Source organism: Chanos chanos, chromosome 6 (assembly GCF_902362185.1).
Source record: "Chanos chanos chromosome 6, fChaCha1.1, whole genome shotgun sequence".
In the NCBI taxonomy this organism is placed as follows: Eukaryota; Metazoa; Chordata; class Actinopteri; order Gonorynchiformes; family Chanidae; genus Chanos; species Chanos chanos.
This window is the reverse complement of record NC_044500.1, coordinates 39948425-39971203: the sequence shown is the minus strand read 5'-3', so window position 1 is coordinate 39971203 and position 22779 is coordinate 39948425. Positions and strand designations below refer to the sequence as shown.

The 22779-nt window shown below is 42.3% G+C and overlaps 1 protein-coding gene across 1 annotated transcript in view; it reads left to right on the top strand.

Moving 5' to 3' along the window:
* Positions 1–20267, top strand: part of cacna1da (calcium channel, voltage-dependent, L type, alpha 1D subunit, a) — a 48375-nt gene extending 28108 nt beyond the window's left edge. The window contains exons 26-48 of the mRNA XM_030778647.1: positions 63–209; positions 672–873; positions 1017–1175; positions 1294–1404; positions 2627–2710; positions 7942–7974; positions 8962–9090; positions 9283–9348; positions 9609–9700; positions 10689–10848; positions 10989–11116; positions 11372–11468; positions 11694–11796; positions 11880–11981; positions 13885–14018; positions 14959–15075; positions 15832–16220; positions 16913–16939; positions 17665–17793; positions 18095–18234; positions 18461–18567; positions 18836–19153; positions 19454–20267. Coding sequence (XP_030634507.1) covers positions 63–209; positions 672–873; positions 1017–1175; positions 1294–1404; positions 2627–2710; positions 7942–7974; positions 8962–9090; positions 9283–9348; positions 9609–9700; positions 10689–10848; positions 10989–11116; positions 11372–11468; positions 11694–11796; positions 11880–11981; positions 13885–14018; positions 14959–15075; positions 15832–16220; positions 16913–16939; positions 17665–17793; positions 18095–18234; positions 18461–18567; positions 18836–19153; positions 19454–19759 — 3280 coding nt within the window. The 3' untranslated portion in view covers positions 19760–20267. The remainder of the gene's footprint in view (positions 1–62; positions 210–671; positions 874–1016; positions 1176–1293; positions 1405–2626; positions 2711–7941; positions 7975–8961; positions 9091–9282; positions 9349–9608; positions 9701–10688; positions 10849–10988; positions 11117–11371; positions 11469–11693; positions 11797–11879; positions 11982–13884; positions 14019–14958; positions 15076–15831; positions 16221–16912; positions 16940–17664; positions 17794–18094; positions 18235–18460; positions 18568–18835; positions 19154–19453) is intronic.
* The last annotated feature ends 2512 nt before the right edge of the window (positions 20268–22779 follow it).

The window sequence follows — 22779 nt, the reverse complement described above, 5'->3', positions numbered from 1 at the left end:
TTACTAGAGATTGTCACTCTTTGTTTCTTCCCTTCACTATGTTCTTTTCTTCCCCCCCCCAGAGGAACATTCATCCTGTATAAGGATGGAGATGTGAACCAGCCAGTCATCCAGAAGAGACAGTGGTACAACAGCGACTTCAACTTTGACAATGTACTCATGGCTATGATGGCTCTGTTCACTGTGTCTACCTTTGAAGGCTGGCCAGCGTAAGTCCTCATTCCTCATCATCAGTACTCAGTAATGGTTCCAGGCTATCATAGAACAAGGGAAAACTACATGAAAAGAATACAGTACAATTTATCAAAGACAAAATATTCACAGTCAGCATTTGAAGGCAGAAAATCTCCAATGTGAAAACCATGGGAAATTTGTGGGTGTTATCGCTATCGTTGTGACTATGTTGATGCTCTTCATAATTAATCCTACAAATTTGAGTGTTGTTCGGTTTCGTGCTGAGACAATGATTATAATAACACACAGCCTCGGGTGGCATTTTTACTGAAATGCAGTCACTCAGTATTTTCAAACACAGTTATATCCACAGTGACAAAATTGCTTTAGTGAACTACCCGCTGTGACAAAGGTTTTTTTTTTTTTTTTTTTTCAATTCTCTCCCGTCCCCCCCTCCCCACCCCCTCCCCCATTCTATCTCTGTCTGCTTACCTCAGGTTGCTTTACAAGGCCATTGACTCAAACAGGGAAAATCTAGGACCTATATACAACTACCGCGTGGAGATCTCAATATTCTTCATCATCTACATCATCATCATCGCCTTCTTCATGATGAACATCTTCGTCGGTTTTGTCATCGTTACGTTCCAAGAACAGGGAGAGAAAGAGTACAAGAACTGTGAGCTGGATAAGAACCAGGTGCGTTTGTGTACAGGGCTTTAGTTTTTCCGCTTGTATGCATGCACATGATTGGCGCTTATTCTGTAAAGAATCACAACCCACTGTGAAGAGCGGCATCGAGTTTGTTCCTTGGTAACACAGCTGTGTTTAATCTTTCACAGCGTCAGTGCGTGGAGTATGCTTTGAAAGCACGCCCACTACGGAGATATATCCCTAAGAACCCGTACCAGTATAAGTTTTGGTATGTGGTGAACTCCACTGGCTTTGAATATATCATGTTTGTCCTCATTATGCTGAACACACTGTGTCTAGCCGTACAGGTAAGCTCCATCACCACACCTCTACCAGCACTACCATATACATTCCATCAGATCTCACTGAGGCACTACACATTTACTCAAAACTCAAAACTTTCTCTTTCTTTATTTCCCTCTCCAGCATTATGGTCAGTCTCAGCTCTTTAACTATGTGATGGACATTCTTAACATGGTCTTCACTGCTGTCTTCACTGTGGAAATGGTCCTCAAACTTATTGCCTTCAAACCTAGGGTAGGTCATGTCTCCGAGAGCATGTAGTACTTCAAGTAATACTTTGTGCACAATCATCCTTAATGCCACTTACCAATTTTACACCCACCCACCCACCTACACACACTTACACACACACATACACACACGCGCACACACACACACACACACACACACACACACACATCTTAGCTCTTACACATCATCTGTCATTTTCTACTGCAGCTGAATTTTAATGCTGATTTTAATGATCATCTTTTTATGTAAACGTGTTTGGAAATTTAAATGAGTCTGTGGGTAACCAGTTATTCTATTTGTAAGATTAAAGACAGTGGCTTCATCCCCTTTCTCCTCCTCCTCCTCCTCTCCCTCTCCAATCTCAGCTGTGTGTTGAGAAGAAGGACAGGATGCTAGTAAGACTCAGAGTGTGCTGTGCAGTGGTCATTCTGGCTCTCTCTCTCTCTGTCTCTCTCTCTCTCTGTCTCGCTCTTTCTCTCTCTCTCTGTCTCTCTCTCTCTCTGTGTGAGATGACTTGCATGCCCTGTAGGAGAACCAGGTAGTCATACTATCTTTATCTTATTTAGAGACTTAGTGCATGATATGGTCAGGTTTGAAAACCCAAATCGAAGCTTTTGTCAGGGCACCTGGAATAATAGTTTAAGATGAACCGGTTTAAGTGATAAATTAGGTAATGGCATAGTTATACATGTAGTCAGCCTCAGCTGGCAGCCTTCATTTTTTTTGAGCTGTGCTAACCACCTACATCTATCCTCCTGGACTGTATCCTGTCCTGCCTCGACCAGGGCTACTTTGGGGATGCCTGGAATGTCTTTGACGCCCTGGTGGTTATTGGCAGCATAGTAGACATTGTTCTCAGTGAGATTGATGTAAGTATGCCCCACCCCTGGCCCTGCCTGCCCTCTCTGTCCCAAGCTGAGTCGCTTGACTCTTCTCTCCGCCCGGAATGTTCTGACGCTGTCCTCTAAAGCTGTCAGGTGAACTGTTTCAGCTCTTCCTGAGCACTGCTTCAGCAACTGTGGTGAAACTACTCTGACAACTCGTCTAATTTCTGTCTTTTTATGTCTTCTCTCTCTCCCTTCCCCCTCCACGTCTTCTCCACGGTTTCTCTCTTTCACTCTACATCTCCCTCTCTCTGTCTCTCTTTTTCTTTCTCTCACCTTCCCTTTCTTTCTCTCTTCTCCCTCTGTACCTTTTGTGTGGTGTGATTTTTTTTTATCTGCAGCACTATTTCACTGATGCGTGGAACACGTTTGATGCCTTAATTGTAGTTGGTAGCGTCGTAGATATTGCTATCACTGAAGTAAACGTGAGTACAACCATCTCTGGCTCTTCTTCTAATGGAAGTCATGCAAGAAAACCATGTGTAAAGGCTAGAATTGTCCCCATTCAGAGAGGAATATATGTTATTTCCCTCAGTTTCTGCAGAGCACGGTTTCATAGATCGGTCATGATCAAATATTTTTATGTGGTGTGTTTACTTTTTTCTTAGACTACTTGACTGAAAGTCTCAAATGGGCTAGTGCCTCACACAGTCTGATAAAGCAACTTGGATTCCAACTTGGTCTTATAAAAAAAAAAAAAGTCCCAATGGTTTTTCTGCAAGGCTTCATTTTGTGTTGTGAATATTGTATTGATCTGTAACAGGACCGTTAACTTCGCTGTAACAAAATATCCTTACAAGCCTCAATGTCCTTAACAACCTTTTTTTTTTTTTTTTTTACTCCCTGGGTATTAAATATGCTACTCACAAATGTAATGTGTTTATGACACACTAACGACTCAGTGTTGAATAATTGCACATGTTTCGTGTTTCTGCTCTTTTTGTTGGCTTGTTAAAATGCTAGTTTGATGAAAGCTGGAGATATTCTGATTTGAGAATACATGCATTATAATTCAGAACTCCTTGCACATTGTCCAGTGCCAGTGCTTTAATGTGTGGGAAGCTTTGATATGATCATGTATGTGTCAAGTCAGAACATGTCCCATGATAAATGTATGGTTCTCTAATGCAGTCCGTGCAATGCAGCTTATGGCTGTGCTCTCTGAAAACTCCTTAGTTCGGTTGTCTAACCTTTGCTCTTATCCGTTCTGTTTCCATAGAAACTTGTAGAGGCAAGTATGGCAAGGCACAATCTCCTCTTTGCTTGTTATCTGCTTCATAATGGCTTTATCTTTTTTTGGTACTTTTGAAAGTTCTGTGGGGTTGAACTATGTCTCTGTCTTCTAATGTGTTATTGTCCTCAAAAAAAAAAAAAAAGAAAAATCCAAAAACTAATTTAAATTATGTTATGATTTTGCTGTGTGACAGGAAAGCTTAGTCTGTCTCAGCTTTACTGTACATGAGCTAAATCAGTTTCATAAATGGCTTCATCCAGTTGGTTCTCATGTAGGGCTGCCACCAACCATTTCTAAATGTTCTGTAATGACATGTAAAATGATTCGTTCTGTTGGCAGAACGAGTCTGTATTTTACAGAATGATTCTTTAAGTCTGCATTTTACGAAATGCGTGGCAACTCCACTATTAAGACGGAATAAAATGTTGGATGACGATTTAATCAGTACCAGATATCTCCGCATGATGACTTTTACAGTGCTATCTGCAAACTGATAATTCTGCACACTCACTCCTTGTACCAGTAACGCCTATATCCGCATACACACACGCACACACACACACACACACACACACACCTGCGAAGGTCATGCACACATTAAATCTCTGATGTTATATATATGTAGAGCTGGTGAAGAAAGAGTAAATTTTATAGGGGGTGCAGAGTAGAGCAGTCTTACGTTCTCATACGTCACACCTCAGAAACTCTGCTCTCTGAGCTGCAGTGCTGTTTCTCTGGAATTCTCACATCTGTGTTTGGACTTTGTTTGTTGAACACATACATATTTGTGTCTGTCTGAATGTGTGTTTGTGTGTGCGTGCGTGCGTGAGTGGTTGTGTGTGTGTGTGTGTGTGTGTGTTTATGTGTTTGAGTGGCTGTGGGAGTGTGCATGTGTGCACATGTAGTTTGCTTATATATGTGTGTGCCACGATAGTGATGGAAATTGTTTTACAAGGTCTGTCACTGCATATTTTGATAAAGTGCTGTTTTCTTCTGTCCTATCAGATTTGATTAAAATATATAAGTAAAGTTATTGTTAGGAAAAGTTAAAGACCTTGTGAAACTTTCATCATTGTTTGCCTTGTGCTAGTTGTGTGTCTCACATCATGCTGTATGTTACATTAGTAGATGTAGAAGTCCTAGATCAGGTACAGTGATCCAATCCATTCTGTGCTACCTGATCTAGAAATTCTTGTATGTATAGTCATGGATCCCAACTTGGACATGTGTGCCTTTCACCACATCCTGGTGGAGTGTTTTCCCATGTTCTTCTGCATGATGGGAATTGTAGTTGCCACTTCACACCATAACATCCGCCTCATCTCCAATCCCCTCTGCAGATGGCGCTTGGCCACCCGCTTCATTCACCTCCGGTCAGTTCCGTCCAGTAGAGTCTTTGTGAAATTTGTGACCCTCCTCTCTTTCCATACCTCTTCTCTGTTCATCTCCAGACAGAATGGCCCTGGAGCTCAGAGCTGAATATTGCCATCACAAGTAGGGTTAGCATTTTGATCATCCAATCGCAATCAGAGGAGAAGGTCTTGTATGTCAGGGGTAGCCAAATAAGTGTCCAGTCACAACCTGACTCACTGACTGAATGTCCAATCACAATCAAGTCAGCGCAGAAATCAAGGTCTTTTCCGTCTGGGAGCCTCTGGGTTCCTGTAGAGGAAGAGCTGATTGTGAGTGTGGACAGGAGGCAGTTGAGTGCAGCTGAGATGGAGTGTCTCTGTTGATTTGGTGTCTGCTGTCTGAGTGACTGTGTCTGTGTTCTGTTCTGTCTCTCTGTAGTGAGCTCTTATAGCTCAGAGGGGAGCACATGGGTAGAACAGGTGTGTAGACATCAGTCAGGCTGCATGATGCTTTCTCTCACTCTCTCTGTCTCTCTGTCTCTGTCTCTGTCTCTGTCTCTGTCTCTGTCTCTCTCTCTCTCTCTCTCTGTTTCTTTTTGTTCTTATCTCCCTGTCTCTCTTCCTTCTTCTTCTTCCTGCTCTCTCTTGTGCTTTCCCCGTCTCCCCTTCCTCTTAATCTAGACTTCAGTCAGACTGCATGAAGCTCTGTCTCCTTTGCTCTCTCTCTCTCTCTCTCTTCGTCTGTCTCTCTCTCTCTCTCTCTCTTGCTCTTCGTCTGTCTCTCCCTCTCTCTCTCTCTCTTGATCTTTCTTTCTTTCTGCACTGGACTGTGGGAGCACCCCCGAGCGGTGACTCTTTGACAGGACGCTGTTCACATGCATGGAGTTGCTACAACGCCAGTGGAATATTCAAACAGCTCCTCCTTCTTGTCTTGTACTGTTTGTGTGTGAGTGTGTGCGTGAGTGTGTGCGTGCGTGTGTGTGTGTGTGTGTGCGTGTGTGTGTGTGTGTCTGTGTGTGTGTGTGTGTGTGTCTGTGTGTGTTCATGCGTGTGTGTGTGTGTGTGTGTCTGTGTGTGTGTTTGTGAGGGTCTGTGTTATGCTTGTCTCTGATATGGCTATGCTGAATGCATGCTCCATCAATGCTGCAGCCAGGAAACTGTACTAAACCTGCATCCTATAATTTCAGCTCATTTTGCACCTCATGTCTGAGCAGCGACACTGTAGGAAACCAGGGAAAGGCTTGGTTCTAACCATACTGTGAACTGTACAAATGAAGCCATGTCTGTCTGGAGTCTCTGTTTCTTTCACTGCACAGTTGCAGGCTAAAGTCTATGTACTGCTGAAAACACTTTTTTTGTTGAGTGTTTAAAGCCTCTCTTCTCCCAGTACATATAGTGTTGCTGTTAATATGACAGTTAGCATGTTTGACCTAACAGAGGGAAGACCTTTTCTGCCCTCATATTCAAACGTGCCAAATATGCATGCTTGAGAGAGAGAAAGAGAGAGAGAGAGAGAGAGAGAGAGAGTGAGAGAGTGAGTGAGAGTGAGTGAGTGAGAGTGAGTGAGTGAGTGAGTGAGTGAGTGAGAATGAGAGAGAGAAAGTACAGATTTGTACCAGATATGATTGTCCTCATAGTGATAGATGGAACCATAACATGTCTTGTGGTCGGGTGTTTAGATAGGGTTACACTGTTAGATGAGTACATGTGAGACATCAGTGGCTGGTTACTATTGGACTCTCTGTAGTCTTACACTGTACACTGTGGATGCTGGGCCCAACTCAGACTTGTGACAGACTTTGAGAGTTTCACTTGTTTGTTACATCTTTGCTCATCCAGCTGCAGAGTTATATCAGCACTGCAACATATAGTGTTGTATCTCACCTGATCTTTGGATTTCACATACCTAAAACTCTCTTTATCCTAAATTTCAACACCACCTGAAACAATTGCGGATCATGCTCAATGGTTCAGACAAAAACATTATCACTGAAAACTACTTAAACAAGACAGTAGTAACTGTGTTCTAATAAATGTGTAATTTATGAGCAAAACTGTACACAAATATACTCACCATTCTCGAGTGTTAGCCTGGCCTGTTATCTAGATTGTGCATCTGTCTGTATAACGTTTACATAACACACCCAAAATATTCACATAGCCCTGTTAAAATTACAAAATGACACTTGTTCTTACTCCTCTTGACCATGTAGATGAGTTAGTTTTCCATTTCTGAAGCTTTGTTGTCTAAAATAACACCATTCAGATTTATAATTAACAACAAAAAAAATAAAAAGCGTAAGCTCCAAATGCTGTCAAGAATGCTGACAACAAGATGTCATTTTATTTCATGATGAATATGGCTGACCAAATGTGGATTCAAAGTGAATTCCCTCTGACGATTTGGAGTTGGGTTATGCAGAGGAAATTCTAAATTAACATAAAGGTTTCTGGGCTTTACAGTAACAATGCAGGTTGTTGTCATGTTGCATGCCTGTTTTGTAGTGTAGCGATGTGTATATAGGATATTTGGGTCCGTTCATGTCAAAGCTGTTAAAGAGATGTACTGGTGTCATCTGTCAGTCTTTATGGTAAAGTAAGCGTTGTCTTCCTGTAGTGTACTGTACTGTTCACGTGTCTCTGTGTTGGCTGTTATGTCTGGCAATGTGTGTTGTCTTCCAGAGGTTGAATTAAGGTTGAAATGTGGTAGTTTTTTATGTAAAACCCCTCACGTTTTGTAAAACTGGTCTTGTTTTGACACTGATGTCATAGTTTTGACTGATGTCTAGATGTGTAGAGTCATTATGAGCAGAAAAGGAGATGTTGAACGTTGTGTATATGTGCAGACTGTCTGCCTGTGATGACCGTTACAGAGGTCTTGTGTTCACGTTGTGTACTAGTTAAGATACTGCATTGTGCTAAGCTGTGTGATACATACTTAAAGTATTGTGATAAGTTGTTCCTTTCGTAAAGTGATAAGAGTTTTTTGACAACGCTGTGTTATTGGTTCTGAATATAATTATTCAGAGTATTATGTGTGAGTCATTAACGCAGGTCTTTGATTTTAAAGCCCACGGAGGCTCCTCAGGTGGATGAGTCAGGGGTAAGATTTTCTGACCCCTCCCGGGCTTTTGCCCATCTATACGGTTTGGTATTTCTTTAAGTTTTCTTTCTGTTTGGATTCTGTTCTTTCTGGAACATATGAATTCTTGGTTTCTGCTCTTGTTTTGATGTAAGTTTTTGTTTCCTATCCTCATTTGGCATTGTTTTAAGTTTCTGTTTGTTTCTGTTAGTTGACCCCATTTACCTTTTCTCGTAATATCTTGTTATTTCTTTACTGGGTTAACTGGGGTGTTTTTTGAGGGAAAGTGTCACCCAAACGTGGTGGTGGGTGTGTCGGGTCAGTGACCCCTCACGTTTGTAGCACTGACACTGCTGCATGGTCTTTGACCCCTGGGGTCAGGTCCTGTATCCGTGACCTTTCAGGCTGACCTCGCGGGGTGGGGCCCCCCCCTGTGACTTCGCATGCAGTGACTCTGGACCGGTGGAACCATGCTTGTGCTGATCTGTGCACTCAAGTATGGCCAGGTTTCTCCAGCATGCTGCCCCCCCCTTCTCCTCCCTCTCCCCTATAGGTCTGTCTCTCCACCCACAGGGCCTCCTGGCACTGCTTCACATCCAGCGTGGCAGATCCACACATCCACTACAGACACCTACTGCCTTCCTTTATTTAAAGCCAAATTACGCATCCTACACTAATGTAGGGTTAGAGACCATATGCGCACAACCAGTACTGAGACCAATTAAAATACACTACAAATTGCAGAAATTTTGTTCTCATAGGCACAGTTAGTTCACCTCAAACACTGTCAGTTGAGGAAAATTGGTGCATTCTTCATTCTTCATCCTTCACTACCACTGTAAGAGTTTAGTACAGCTTAATGAGCTTAGTTTATCTTCCTTTGAAAGAACCTGCACTAAGACACTAGTATGCTGCCCCCTGCTGGTCTGACGTGTGAAGCAAGGCCAGGTGTCCTGTGTATCTACGCACATCTTGCCTGCCCACTGACTCTGCCTCCATCCCCCACAGAACACAGAGGACAGCGCACGCATCTCCATCACTTTCTTCCGCTTGTTCAGAGTCATGCGATTGGTCAAGCTGTTGAGCAGAGGGGAGGGCATTCGAACCCTCCTTTGGACCTTCATCAAATCTTTTCAGGTCAGATACCTCCACCAGACTGTTAAACTGCTCCTGTAAAGCTCCAAATAACTAGCTTAGATAGAATAACCCATTCTCTTTTACGGCCCCTCTGTCTGTCTGTCTGTCTCTGTCTGTCTGTCTGTCTGTCTCTCTCTCTCTCTCTCTCTGTCCCGTCACTCTCCCTTTTTTTTAAACTTCATCATCACTCAGGCTCTGCCATACGTTGCCCTGCTGATAGCAATGCTGTTCTTCATCTATGCTGTAATCGGCATGCAGGTAATACTCCGCTACTAAATCTCACAGAATCTCCCTGTCTAACAGACCAAAGCAGTTACATTAGTTTTATGCTGTATTCAGTCAGGGTCAGATGATCTCCATCTGTTCCACTGTGTACAAACATATCAGTTTCCTAAATTAATACAGTCCGTTACTCTACTGATGATGCTAAACTCGTTTTAAGAGGTTTTGCTCATGTCGGTTTGACAGTGGTACTAGAGAACTGATCTTGTATATGGGCACACGTGTGTGTTTTTCAGGTTTTTGGAAAGGTTGCCATGGTGGATGGAACACACATCAACAGGAACAACAACTTCCAGACGTTTCCTCAGGCTGTGCTCCTGCTCTTCAGGTGTGCAGGGTTCTGGGTCATGGCCTGTGGCTCTTGTACCTGTAAATGCAGAGCTGTGCTATATTATTTATGTGGACTCCAAAAATCCACATCACAATGTATTTTCATAGGTACTTCGGTGACAATGAATGTGATGCACTATCATGACGTTTATGTATGAACAGACAATGAAGTATGAGCTTAGGTATCCAAACTAAACTTTATTTGACATTCACTCTGTGCAAATATATGTTTACTGAATTAAAACAATATGTACAGTTTTTTCACATAAATGAGATACATTTCATATTTGTTGTCTTTTAAATAAATATTGCCAGGAACAGAATTCAAACAAAATTCTCATTGCTTCAGTCATTTAGATGAAGTGGCATCTGAAACAGCACACAGTTCCATGGGGAACTATGCGAATATATTTTTGTTTAGTATAAAGACAAAAGAGTTTTTAACATACATTCAAATAGCCTGTACATATTTTATGTATATCTGCTTTAGATTAGGATGCCATATTTTCAAAGTACCAATTTCAGGAAATTCTGCACACAGTGTAGGAGAGTGTCTATATCACGTGTCATATCTGCGTTGTGTCTGTTACTCAAATGCACTCCATGTGTTAGAAAAGCCCCAGTCACGCTCAAAGGCTTTCTTATCACCAAAAAAGAACCCCAAAAAATAACCTGTGAAATATTCAGTCAGTGACAGACCCATAACATTGATTTAGGAAAATCTTAGGTGTACCGCCCAAAACTATTACTATGTGTGTAAAAATCATATAATAATGCCATGGCTTTGTGTCAGCCCGTCTGTTTTCACAGCTGTGCTTTGTCTAATATATAAAACTATTTTCTCTACCTATTCTTTATGTAATTATAGTCTTTTACAGCTTTTACAGTCTGACTCGTGTTATTTTCTGTATATTTACAATGTTGTTACAGACTTGTCTGACGGTGTGTGTGTGTGTGTGTGTGTGTGTGTGTGTGTGTGTGTGTAGGTGTGCCACAGGTGAGGCGTGGCAGGAGATCATGCTGGCCTGCATGCCAGGCAAGCTGTGTGACCCAGAGTCAGACTATAACCCTGGAGAGGAGATGACCTGTGGCAGTGGCTTTGCCATCGTCTACTTCATCAGTTTCTACATGCTCTGTGCTTTCTTGGTATGGACAGACACACACACACACACACACACATACACCCACACACACACATACAGAGTCCACTGCTGATGTACACAAGGATACTCACTCACTCACTGTGCAGATCCCTGGTAGTAAATCATTTTTTGCTCTATATTTAGATCATTAATTTGTTTGTTGCTGTCATCATGGACAACTTTGACTATCTGACCCGTGATTGGTCAATTTTGGGACCTCATCACCTTGACGAGTTTAAAAGGATCTGGTCTGAGTATGACCCAGAGGCCAAGTGAGTGCTCATACACACTTTCTGTATGTGTACTTACTATGCAATATGGATGTATGGATGGATGGGCAGATGAAGGGCCATGACTGTGCTAACTTTTACATTTGTTATCCTGCAGTTAAGAGTAAAGTTCTTTAACTATGAGCTTGCTGTTCATCTGTATATGTAACAGAAGTTAAATAACAGAACATGAATGAGATGATGTAGGTCTTGTGTGTGCACCTGAGCCTATGAGTTAGCATTGCTCTCTCCCCACAGGGGCAGGATAAAGCATCTGGATGTGGTCACTCTGCTTCGCCGCATACAGCCTCCCCTGGGCTTTGGCAAGCTGTGTCCTCACAGAGTGGCATGCAAGGTAAACCAACTCTCTCTCGCTCTCTCTCTCTACCTTCTCCACACACACACACACACACACACACACACACACACACAGAACCTTATACCTTATATGACCACTTTGAAGAGATGAACATGTCCATATACAAAGATGTACATGTTCATCTCTTTAAACTGAATACATCTCTATAAAATACCTATGTCCATTTAAAATCACAACATGTAACTGCTGTTCCTCTTGCAGAGACTGGTGGCTATGAACATGCCTCTGAACAGCGATGGAACAGTAATGTTTAATGCCACTCTATTCGCTCTAGTTAGGACGGCCCTGAAGATCAAAACAGAGGGTAAGAGATGGTTGAAATCATGCAGACACAGTATACAAATGCACAGTTTGAGGCATTTAATCATGAATTTACTCCTGGCTTAGGTAATTTGGAGCAGGCCAATGAGGAGCTACGAGCAGTCATAAAGAAGATCTGGAAGAGAACCAGCATGAAACTGCTTGATCAAGTGGTGCCCCCTGCTGGTGGTCAGTCATACTGCAGCAGATCAGTCAAATGAAAAAGACATTCATAAGTGTATCCTCATTTACTCACAACACAGAAGCACACTCACTCACACACACGCGTGCACACACACAAACAAACATACATACAAACACACAGCATGCTTTAACAAAGTTTCCATTTTTTCTTACCTAAAGCCTCCCTTGAAGTTGCCATTAATATTCACTGTTGTGTTCTTTGGCTTCTGACATAAGATCAATCTTGAACAATAAAGTTAATCCAATATCATATACATACACAGAGAACAACAAAGCTAATTCAACTATGCAGACACAGATAGCTGCACACTGATTTTATTACTCAATGTTTCCTGCTGTTCTCTGCTCTTATGTGTCTCCTGGTTGGTTCACTGCAGTGTGCTCTTGTCCTCTATGTGTTTCCACGCACCCTTCCTCCCACTAGAGTAACACGCTGCCTCCGGAGCCTGGTGGAGACTGTGTGCTGGGCTTTGGGCTTGCATGGCATCTCAGGCCACTGTGCATGCTGTGTCTTTCCTACTAAACTTTTGTCTCTCTCTGTCTCTCTCTCTCTCTTTCTCTCTCTCTCACTCTTTCTCTCTCTCTTTCTTTCTCTGTCTCTCACTCTCTCTCTCTCTCTCTTAGTCACTCTTTTGCACGATCTCTCTCTCCCCCTCCCCCTCTCCCTATCTCCGTCTCTCTTCTCACTCTCTCTCTCTTTTTCTCTCTCCCCCCGTATTTCTCTCTCTTGCTCTTTTGCTCTCTCTCTCTCGTTCTTGCTTGAGCTTTTCCACAGCTTCTGTTCCTCTCTCACTGTATATCTGTCTATTAAAACTCAGTACTTCAGAATATTCTGAAGCAATTCTGTTTTAGGGTGGTGGCATGGAACTAGTGTTGCCTCTCTCTCCGATCTGTCCCCAACTTGCTTGTTTAAAGTGACACAGACCCCTGCTTCAGAATACTTCTCTCACACACACCATTAGCAAATATTCAACATTTGTATACATTGATTTATGCACAAGTTATACACATGCATACACAAAAGTACACACTAACATGTATAGTCCTGCTTGCTTGCATGTGCTGTATAGATCCTAGAAGCTTCTTAGACAGTAGTCTTTCACCTGAAACTTTTGTTCAAGATCCCTCCTTTCACATAGGTCAAACTATACTGTATTTAGATGATCAGTTGTGCAATAGACTGAACTGGCTTAGGTTAATGACATATAGGTTATATAGTACTGTGATTTGACTTGTGATCTGTAATCTGATTTGACCAGCGCCCCCTAACAGTTCAGAGAGGATTCATTTCAGGGCTGGTGAACTCTGCGGTGGTAGGGTTCTGCTCCTCTGAGGCCTCCCCCCTGTTTTAGCCTCTCCATCACTCCTCAGGATATCAGATGCAGGGCTTTAGCATAAGGCCTGCATTAACAGGGTTAAGCTTCTTCTCAGAAAATGCAAAAGATTACCACTCACAACTCTCTCCAAGTGTAACAAGTAGAATGTGTATGTTTGTATTTTGGCAAATATGAATAAAATTAAACTGATCTTTGTTCCTCACTTCTGCCCTAGCAGTAAAGAAAGGTCTTTGATACTGGTATGAGGAGTCGCTTGTTTTTATAGTGGTTTAGTCTTGTTGATCTGTTTAAAGTTTAAATGTTATTCTGGTTAAAGAGCACCATGTCTTCATTATGTGACACACTGATAATCGTTCCTTAGATATATTTGTATGAGGCGCAGTACAGGGAATTTCTGAGAGTGTACATGAAAGGAGAAAGGTGGAGTTAGATGGTGGAGTGGTGGAAGGGGACAATGCAGGTGGATGGCATGTGAGCAGATTCTCTCTCCCAAGACTGGGTTTATGGTGTGCTGCTGACACAGGAAGCATTTGTGTGGTCTGTTCACTCAGATGATGAGGTGACTGTGGGGAAGTTCTATGCCACCTTCCTGATACAGGACTACTTTAGGAAATTCAAGAAACGCAAAGAGGAAGGCCTGGTGGGTGTTCATCCCTCCCAAAACAACACAGCTGTCGCACTGCAGGTGAGAAACCCACTCCTGAGTCTGGTCAAGGGTCCCGGCATGCTGATCTGAGAGAGAGAGAGAGAGTGTGTGTGTGTGTGTGTGTGTGTGTGTGTATGTGTGTGTGTATGTGTGTGTGGACATACACATCTGTGAATTGTAATTACAACTTGTTTTTACTTGCATATGAACTGCAACTTCACGAATCATCGCTCTTTCTTTATATGCAAATATGAAATCTGAAAGTTTTTTTTTTTTTAATGGAACTGCCTTTCTGTGATGACGGTGTCTGTACTGTATATGTATTGTGTGTTCGTTTACACTCATTTTCATCTGCAGATGTTCCTCACATGTGCTCCTCATCAATTCAAAGCTCTTTTGTTTGTTTTTTCTTTCTTTTCTTTCTATTCATCTCCACACGCTGAAAATGTCTTGACAATGTTCCTTTAACTCCATTGCATCTACAGTGTTTGAACATCGGTGTGTCTCTGCTAAGGGCCCTTTAGCTCATCTAGCTTGTCACAAAGAATAATTAAATGGAATAGAACTCCTCGGACCATCTGTTTTCACTTTACATAAGAGACTTCAACATTTTCAATATGAATATTTATCTCAAACCTTGATGCACACAGTGTCAAAAGCAAATATGACTCATGGACAAACACAATTTTTTTATAGGTAAAGATTCAAATGAAAGCTCAGCTGGGAGTGATTGTTGGACAGACCTTTGGCAGGCCAGCTGTCTGTTTGTCTCCTCTTAATGTTCTCATCTCTCATAGTCTGTCTAGCATTGTCTTGTTGAGACATGATTTGAATACTGTTGCTTTGTGAGCAGATTGCGGTGTTGTGAGTACGTGTGTTTGGGGGGGGGGGGGAGTGCGTGTCTTTGCGCGAGAGGAGTGCGTTGAATCTGAGGAGTGCTCTCTTGGGGCTCTTAGCTCTTCTGTTGTCATGGTTTCAGGCTGGTCTCCGCACACTGCATGATATCGGGCCAGAAATCCGCCGAGCGATATCATGTGACCTACAGGACGAGGAGCTAGTAGACTTTATTCCAGAGGAGGACGAGGAAATTTATAGGGTAAATGAGTCCCTTGCACAGCCCTTTTAGGACATGCCAATCTCGCTTTTACCCTCACTGTAGGGGATTAGGCCACATATTTAGGAACGCCATAGACTGTATTGTAAGCTGAACCCTCTTCTTAAAGCGATGTACTTAGCAACTTCCTTTTTGTGGTAAATGCAGGGTTTCCCTCTTGAAAAGCCACATACAAATTTCTCAGGTTCAAAGACAGCTGCACTGGTTTCATGAACTAGTCATTGGGGTAAAACTGTAAACAGTACACTTGTGCAATTTGTTATCTGGCTCCCTAGCAAACATAATGGAGTTTTTAATATAGTGACACAGATGTACCACTGATTGATGATGGATTATGTGTTTTATTAGATCAGCTGTAGCTTTAAATTTCAGACACAGTAGTTCATCAGTTTAATTGGTTTTATGTTGTTGTTTTTTTTTTTTATTTAAAAAAAAACTGTCTTCGTCTTAGCTGTGACATGTGCAAGCAATCATCAGCTACAGTTCTATTTCTGTCATACTTAAACAGAGATGACTTTGGTTGCAAGTTTGGTCACTTCAGCAGATGCACACATACCATATGTCATCGAACCAGCTTCTGAACTTCTTTTCTGCCCATGAGATTTCTTAAACTTCTTAAATCAACCAGACAAGTTCTGATTGTAATGTCACTCTGACTGTGAGAGTCTATGTCTGATTGTAATGTCACTCTTAACTGTGAGAGTCGGTGACTTTTTGATAATGAGCACTCATTTACAGCGAAACGGTGGTCTCTTCGGCAACCACATCAACCACGTCGGTGGTGACCATCGGCGGTCCGGCGGGCACCAGACTAATGCCACACAGCGCCCCCTGCAGGTGCAGCCCCCGCCACACTACGCCCACATGGAGCAGCCTGTGGGGCGCCTGGGCCGTGCTAACGCCATGGCTCATCAAAACCACCACCATCATCATCATCATCATCACCATCACCACAACTCCTACGGCAAGTCACCCAAGTCTACCAACATCAACCTCAACAACGCCAACGTGTCCAGCCTGCCAAACGGGGGTCACCACCGCTACTATGAACACATGCCTGCCAATGGTTACCCAGGCTCATACTATGCAGGCGACTATGACAAACCAAGGACTCCTCACGGACAAAGGTAATTGGCTGATCCCAGTTGTTCTCTGTGTTATTAAACGTGTTGATGCTTATCATATGTTTGAAAGCAGAAAATGACCGTAGAGCCGGTGAGTTCAGTTCGTCTTTTTGCAATAGGTTCGTATGACCTCGGCCACCGGGTCATTGCCATCAGCTTTCCATTTGTTTTTGTTTTAAAGCAAATTACCAGGATTTAAGGAAGTGACTTTTAAACTCCTCACCACTTCATTTATTGCTCTCCGCTGTCATGCACTCAGGACATTATATTACCTGGTTATATATCATCACTGGATTTTTACCACGTCAGCCCATCATAGCTCAATTATTTCTGTTATTCATAACTCAAGGTGTCCCCCCCGCCAACCCACCCACCTTGGAGACAGTTCAGCATAACCATTAAGAACCATCCATGACCTTCCCCTCCCACCATTCAATTATCCTTACTCCAGGTTAACCTTCTCACCATCCGACCTGTTCAAAAGCTCTCTCCCCCTGCTGCTCTGCTTTTTCACATGCCCCCCCCTTCATAACTTAACATATGTAAGAATGCCGTATATATTGCATATACCGTATATTATATATGTTATACATCCCCAGCCCTTTTCTCTCTGCTGTCTTTCTCTTCACCTTCCTTTTTTTCCTTCCTAACCAAAATGCTTTTTTTTTTAACCATTTCTCTGCTTTCTGGGACAGAAGGCGCTACTATGAGACCTATATTAGGTAGGTTTCCATGATAGGTATGTTCTTATGGCAGGTCTTGTTTTCATAGCACAGCGCGCCTACATGAGCCATGGGGAATGTGCTGTCTTTAGTAAGTTTGTGATCAGTGAGTAACAGCGCTCCTGCTACTATAAACAGATTTGTTTTTCTTTTGCTTCTCCTACACCAACATATTGAGCTCTTAGATGATCAAAACATTTAAAATGGGATGTCCAGGTTTTTTTTTTGTTGTTGTTGTTGTTAGCCAGTCAGAGCAGCATCAGAGACTCTTTTGTGCTGTGATGGTGGATGGTAGAGGGAATGGGGAAGCATGGGTGTACAGATGCCCAAACCAAGCTTGCTGCATGTCTGCTGAATAGGAGAACGCCACTAATAAGATGAATTGCTTGCCTTAAAGGATGACTCACACTCCTTCTCAACAACCTGAGAATAATTATTTTACACAACACATTTAGTTGTGATTGGTAAAGTCAAGCTGAATGATAAAAAGCGGTCAGAGTTGTCCTTTAAGAAAACCTCAGTGGGAACACGGAGGATGGTCTCTGTGAATCTAGCGCTTCTAAATGTTGTCTTGATGAGGCTTTGCTCATGGATGAGGGTGTGATGCTGCATCGCTGCCCCCTGGAGGCTTATGCCTGCATGACAGTGCATGGTTATACTGCTGCCTGCATGCATTGCAGCCTGTACTCATCCACCATTATTCCTGACATCCCTCCCACACCCAGGTCCCATGGGAATGACAGACGGCATCCTACTATCCGTCGAGAGGAGGAGTTTGATGAGGACCGCTACTCTGCAGAGTACTACAGTGGGGAGGAATTCTATGAAGATGACAGTATGCTGTCAGGAGACAGGTATTGCTATGGCAGCTCCTTTTTTTTTCTTGATTTATTCAAGAGTCATGAGGATAGCATCCAACAGAAATTGTGGTCCGATTAGGGTCGAATATATATATTTCCCCCAGACCGTATATAAATGAAATGGATATATGAGTTTTTTCCTTTTTGATTTTGTATTCAATCTCCTGTCTCCTTTTGATTTCCAGATATGAGAGTACAAAACTGGATACCAATGCATACATTTTATTGTGAAAGATACCATTCCTTTATTCTGCCCAAGTTTAACAAAGCCATCATCTGACAAATACTTGAACAGGTATCCAAACAGTGATCAGGAGTATGAGACGCCCCGAGGTTACCATCATCCCGACAGTTACTACGACGATGATGAGCAGCCCCTGTATCATGACTCACGAAGGTCACCGAAAAGACGGCTGCTCCCACCCACGCCGCAAGGTTAGTCTTCGTCTCTGAGAGACGTTACTTGACAAGATACTGAAGATGGAAAGTTAATATACCATCGCATTAGACATGTCCTTTGCTTTAGTTACAGCAGCCTGAGTAATGACACGAGAATGTATATTCGTGGAGATGCTATAAGGTCTATATAACATTGCCAAGTGTACAGACAAGGCATTTTGGACCAGTTTACATATAAATGTTCTCCTTCTGTCTGACGCAGGCCACAGGAGGCCTTCTTTCAACTTTGAGTGTCTGCGCAGACAGAGCAGTCAAGATGATCTCCCGCACCAGCGCACTGCACTACCACTGCACCTGATGCAGCACCAGGTAACACCTGGAGACAAAAACTCTACAATCACCCCAACAATTTCTCTTTACAGCAACAGTATCTATCATTGTTTTTTTTATATGTTTGTTTTTTTGTTTTTTTTTTTCATTTTACGCACAGAAACATGTGCGTCCATATCAGCGAGCTGCATGAAAAAAATGTCATATGTATGTGTGGTCCTACATAGTGGTTCAGCTCTCAAAGAGCAATAGAAGTTTATCTGAGTGATGTAGTGCTTCAATACATTTGGCCCCTTCTCCCTCACAGGTGATGGCTGTGGCAGGTCTGGACTCCAGTCGAGCTCACAGACTCTCTCCGACACGATCCACTCGATCATGGGCCACCCCGCCTGCCACACCTGCCAGTAAAGATCGCACTCCCTACTACACACCCCTCATCCGCGTGGACCGCCCCCTTAGAGACAGTGCCAGCAGCACTCACTCATCCGTGCGAAAGAGCTCCTGGTACACGGACGACCCAGAGTACCAGCAGCGGACTTACTCACCGGCCCATCTGCAGGTCCCCCCTGAGTACCGCAATCAGTACCACCAGAAGAGAGGCAGTGCCACCAGTCTGGTAGAGGCGGTGAGTCTGACATGGTGTTAATCACATTTATGATCATGGTTAAACCCTAGACATTAGATCCAGGGTGGCATCTTAACAGTCAGAGGAAACACAGAATACTGGGTTATGGAACAAGTCGAGCAAGTTTTGACACTGAATTATGTATTTCACCTTGTGTTTTCTGTTCTGTTCTGTTCTGTTCTGTTCTGTTCTGTTCTGTTCTGTTCTGTTCTGTTCTGTTCTGTTCTGTTCTGCTCCGTTCTGTTATCCTGCATTCTCTTGTGTTCCCTTTCTGTTCTGTTCCATGATTCTGATGTGTAGGTTTTGATATCAGAGGGGCTTGGGAGATATGCTAAGGACCCAAAGTTCGTCGCTGCCACTAAACATGAAATTGCAGACGCCTGTGAGATGACCATAGACGAGATGGAGAGCGCTGCCAGCCATCTACTGAACGGTGGCATCTCCCCTGGGGTTAACGGGCTCAACGTCTACCCCATCCTGGGTCAGAGGGACTACGAGCTGCAGGATGTGTCAGCCAGCTACAGCGACGAGGAACCGGAGCCCGAGCCTCGGCCGGCCTACGAGGAGGACCTGGCAGACGAGATGATATGTATCACGACTTTATAGCACCTGCTGAGCAGCCAAACACTGCTAAAACTAAAGTGTGTTCTTCACATACAACAAAACCCTGACAAAGAAATGCATCTATTGGCTCACGACCAAAAGAAGTGCCTTTGAAGTGGAATAGAAAGGCACCCAGACGAAGGACACACTGGTCGCGTCGTCTCACTACCTGCTCGCCAAGGGGTTCGACAGTCACCCTCAGTCACACACCCAACAGAGGAATCTGTCAGGCATGCCTGGGCACAGTGCGTCATCCCTGCTTAGACTGACACTGAGACTTTGGGGACGGTCCCTATCTTTTAGTGTTGAGAATTTTAAAGCTCAGTACACGTGGCAGCCAGTTTTGCCACAGTGTCACTGCAGGATATGGACCAAAGGGGCAGTGATGTGAGTTACCAGAGGATGGGCTTTTGTTAAGGTGATGACAATCCGATTCATGATGTCATTACCTCGGTCACTTTATTAAGTGTTTGCATATCAAGCACGTTATCGCTACGCGCAGCGCGAGGCATATCCCCTCTAGTGGTTTGAGTTAAACCTGACCCCATTCATGATTTATGTAGGTTAATAACGAGAATTACGTGTTTTAGATAAACGATACAATAAGGGAATACCCGTTTACAGAGAGGATATCATGCATATTTATCACATAATCAAACTGGATACACTTTTGAGGAAAAATTCAGCATTTGTGTTGAATGCACTAGCAGACAGGTTATTTTTTAACTTTAGAATAGCCTGTTTGATATTTCATAAATAAAATATAATGTAAATGAATTGTAATATACAGCAAAGAAAAACTTTGTAAAGAGACATTATATATTTTGTAATTATGTACCTTAAGAGAAAAAAAATCAGCAATATTGATCCTAATTGATGTTACTGTATTACACACACAAAAAAAAAAGATTGGTGTTATTTTATTAGGTACTGTATTCTATTATTTATCTGCCTTTATTTTGCTCATATGCATTCTTACTTTGTCTGTGGAAAAAAAAAGACAGCTGTTTTCTAAGAGGTTATGTCTGTGACAAACCTGCACAAGATATGCAAATAGTTCTCTTTGTGTTGGTCACAGCGTACTGTAACGGAGTATTAGCCCCTCTGATAAACTACCGCATGCAGTATGGTCCATGAACTCTGATAGGCTCCTCTGGAGACATTAGCAGGGCTGGAAGAGAAGTGTCTTAAATGTGTTTCTGCCCCATGAAAGAATTCTATCATTTATTGCTTCATTCTTCTCTTTGTCTCTTTGTCACTTTTGATTGCATATTTTGTGCAGGACACGTGTGCAAAAGGGTTCAACATTAAATGCTTTGTGCATTGACAATGCTGCTTAATTAGTTTATAATGAAACTGTACAACCCTCACCAAGTTCAAACACGTCAGACTAAAGTATCTTCTGCCACTGACTACTCACCAGGATGCGCTGTTAAAGACAAACCACACAGTGAGCAAAGACAAACCACACAGTGAAGCCTACTCCTTGTAAGACATGGCTGTTCTTGAAATTAAGATTAAGAATTCTTGTATGATTCTGTTTTTGTGTCCCTGAAATCTTCCTGGTGAAGGAGGGTTTTGTTGTTGGAGGCTTGTGACAATATGACACAGGAGGCATATTGTCTTAGGCATATAGCACCTAGTGTCGTGGGGCTAGATAAAAAAGCTAAGCAATATTTACCACTCCTTTTCTCTCTCTCTCTCCCTCTTTCTCTCTCTCTCTCTCTCTCTCTCTCTCTCTCACTCTCACTCTCTCTCTCTCTCTCTCTCTCTCTCTCTCTCTCTCTCTGGCTTTTGCATATACCTCCTTTTGCACAGGAGAAACATATCAGTGTTTGAATCATTCTGTTCCCTGAAGCAATTTTACAAATGTGAAAATTTTTCTTTTAGCTTCAGAACATGGGAAAGACCTATCTATTTGTTACTTCCGCCAGACAAAGTGATCCCACCACCTAGTAAGAGAAACACACACAAGCAAGCACACACAAACACAAACACACACACACACACATATACACACACAAATGTGACTGCGAAGGCACTGCCTTGACATGTTTCCTTTCAGAATAGGTCATATAAGGGACAAAGGAATCTATGCGATTTGTATTTCATGAGTGTGATTGAATTGTAGTGTTGTGTGAGAGTACTGTGCTTTTCAGTCAACCGAATACTGTCATGAAAATGTGGGATTTCCACTGCGTGTGCACACTGAAAGGGCTCTCTGAGATGTTTGTGAGAAAAAAAAACAAAAACGTGTTCTGGTCTTTCTGTTAATATTTGTCTTGTTAAAGGACCAATGCGCATTCCAGGCACATTGTTCTATTTGTAGCAATTATTGGTACAGGAGATATGCATTATTTTTTAAAACACTTTTAAATAAATGTGTTGAAACTAAAGATTAAAACAACTTACTTTTACCTCATGTCAGGGATTCCTGAAAAAAAAAAAATTTGGTTCATTCTATACCAATGGAATTTAAATATTAGCACATTGCTGTTTGTCTTTGCACAAATAAATGTATAGTGCTGTTTGTTTCTCCTTTTTTCTATTTGGAATTTGTGTATTAAGGTGAGAACATTTTGTACTTTTTCTGTGACTGTGTGTATGGTTTAGTGAATTCTATATTTGTCATCTGCATCTCACCTTACAATGCTGGGACAAAAAAAGAAAAGGAAAAAAAAAAGATTTAAAAAAAAAAATGAAGGTGCACTCCTCCTCTGTAATGAAAGAAACTAACGGGTTTTAAAATATTCCTTAAGGTAATAAACAAGTTTACAGAGAAACACCTGTTGATTTACACATTCTGATCATTTTTCATTCTAGACTTATTCTTGCTGTTATTACTACTGCTATTATTATTATTATTATTATTATTATTATTATTAAAGATCTAATGAAATAGAAGACTCGACTGTAAAATATGTACAATATAATGGACAGATCTGTGGTAATGTTATTTACTTGAAACTCCTGATATATGCTCTGTAAGGTTTTTATTCAGTAAAATGATTTCTCTTCGTAGC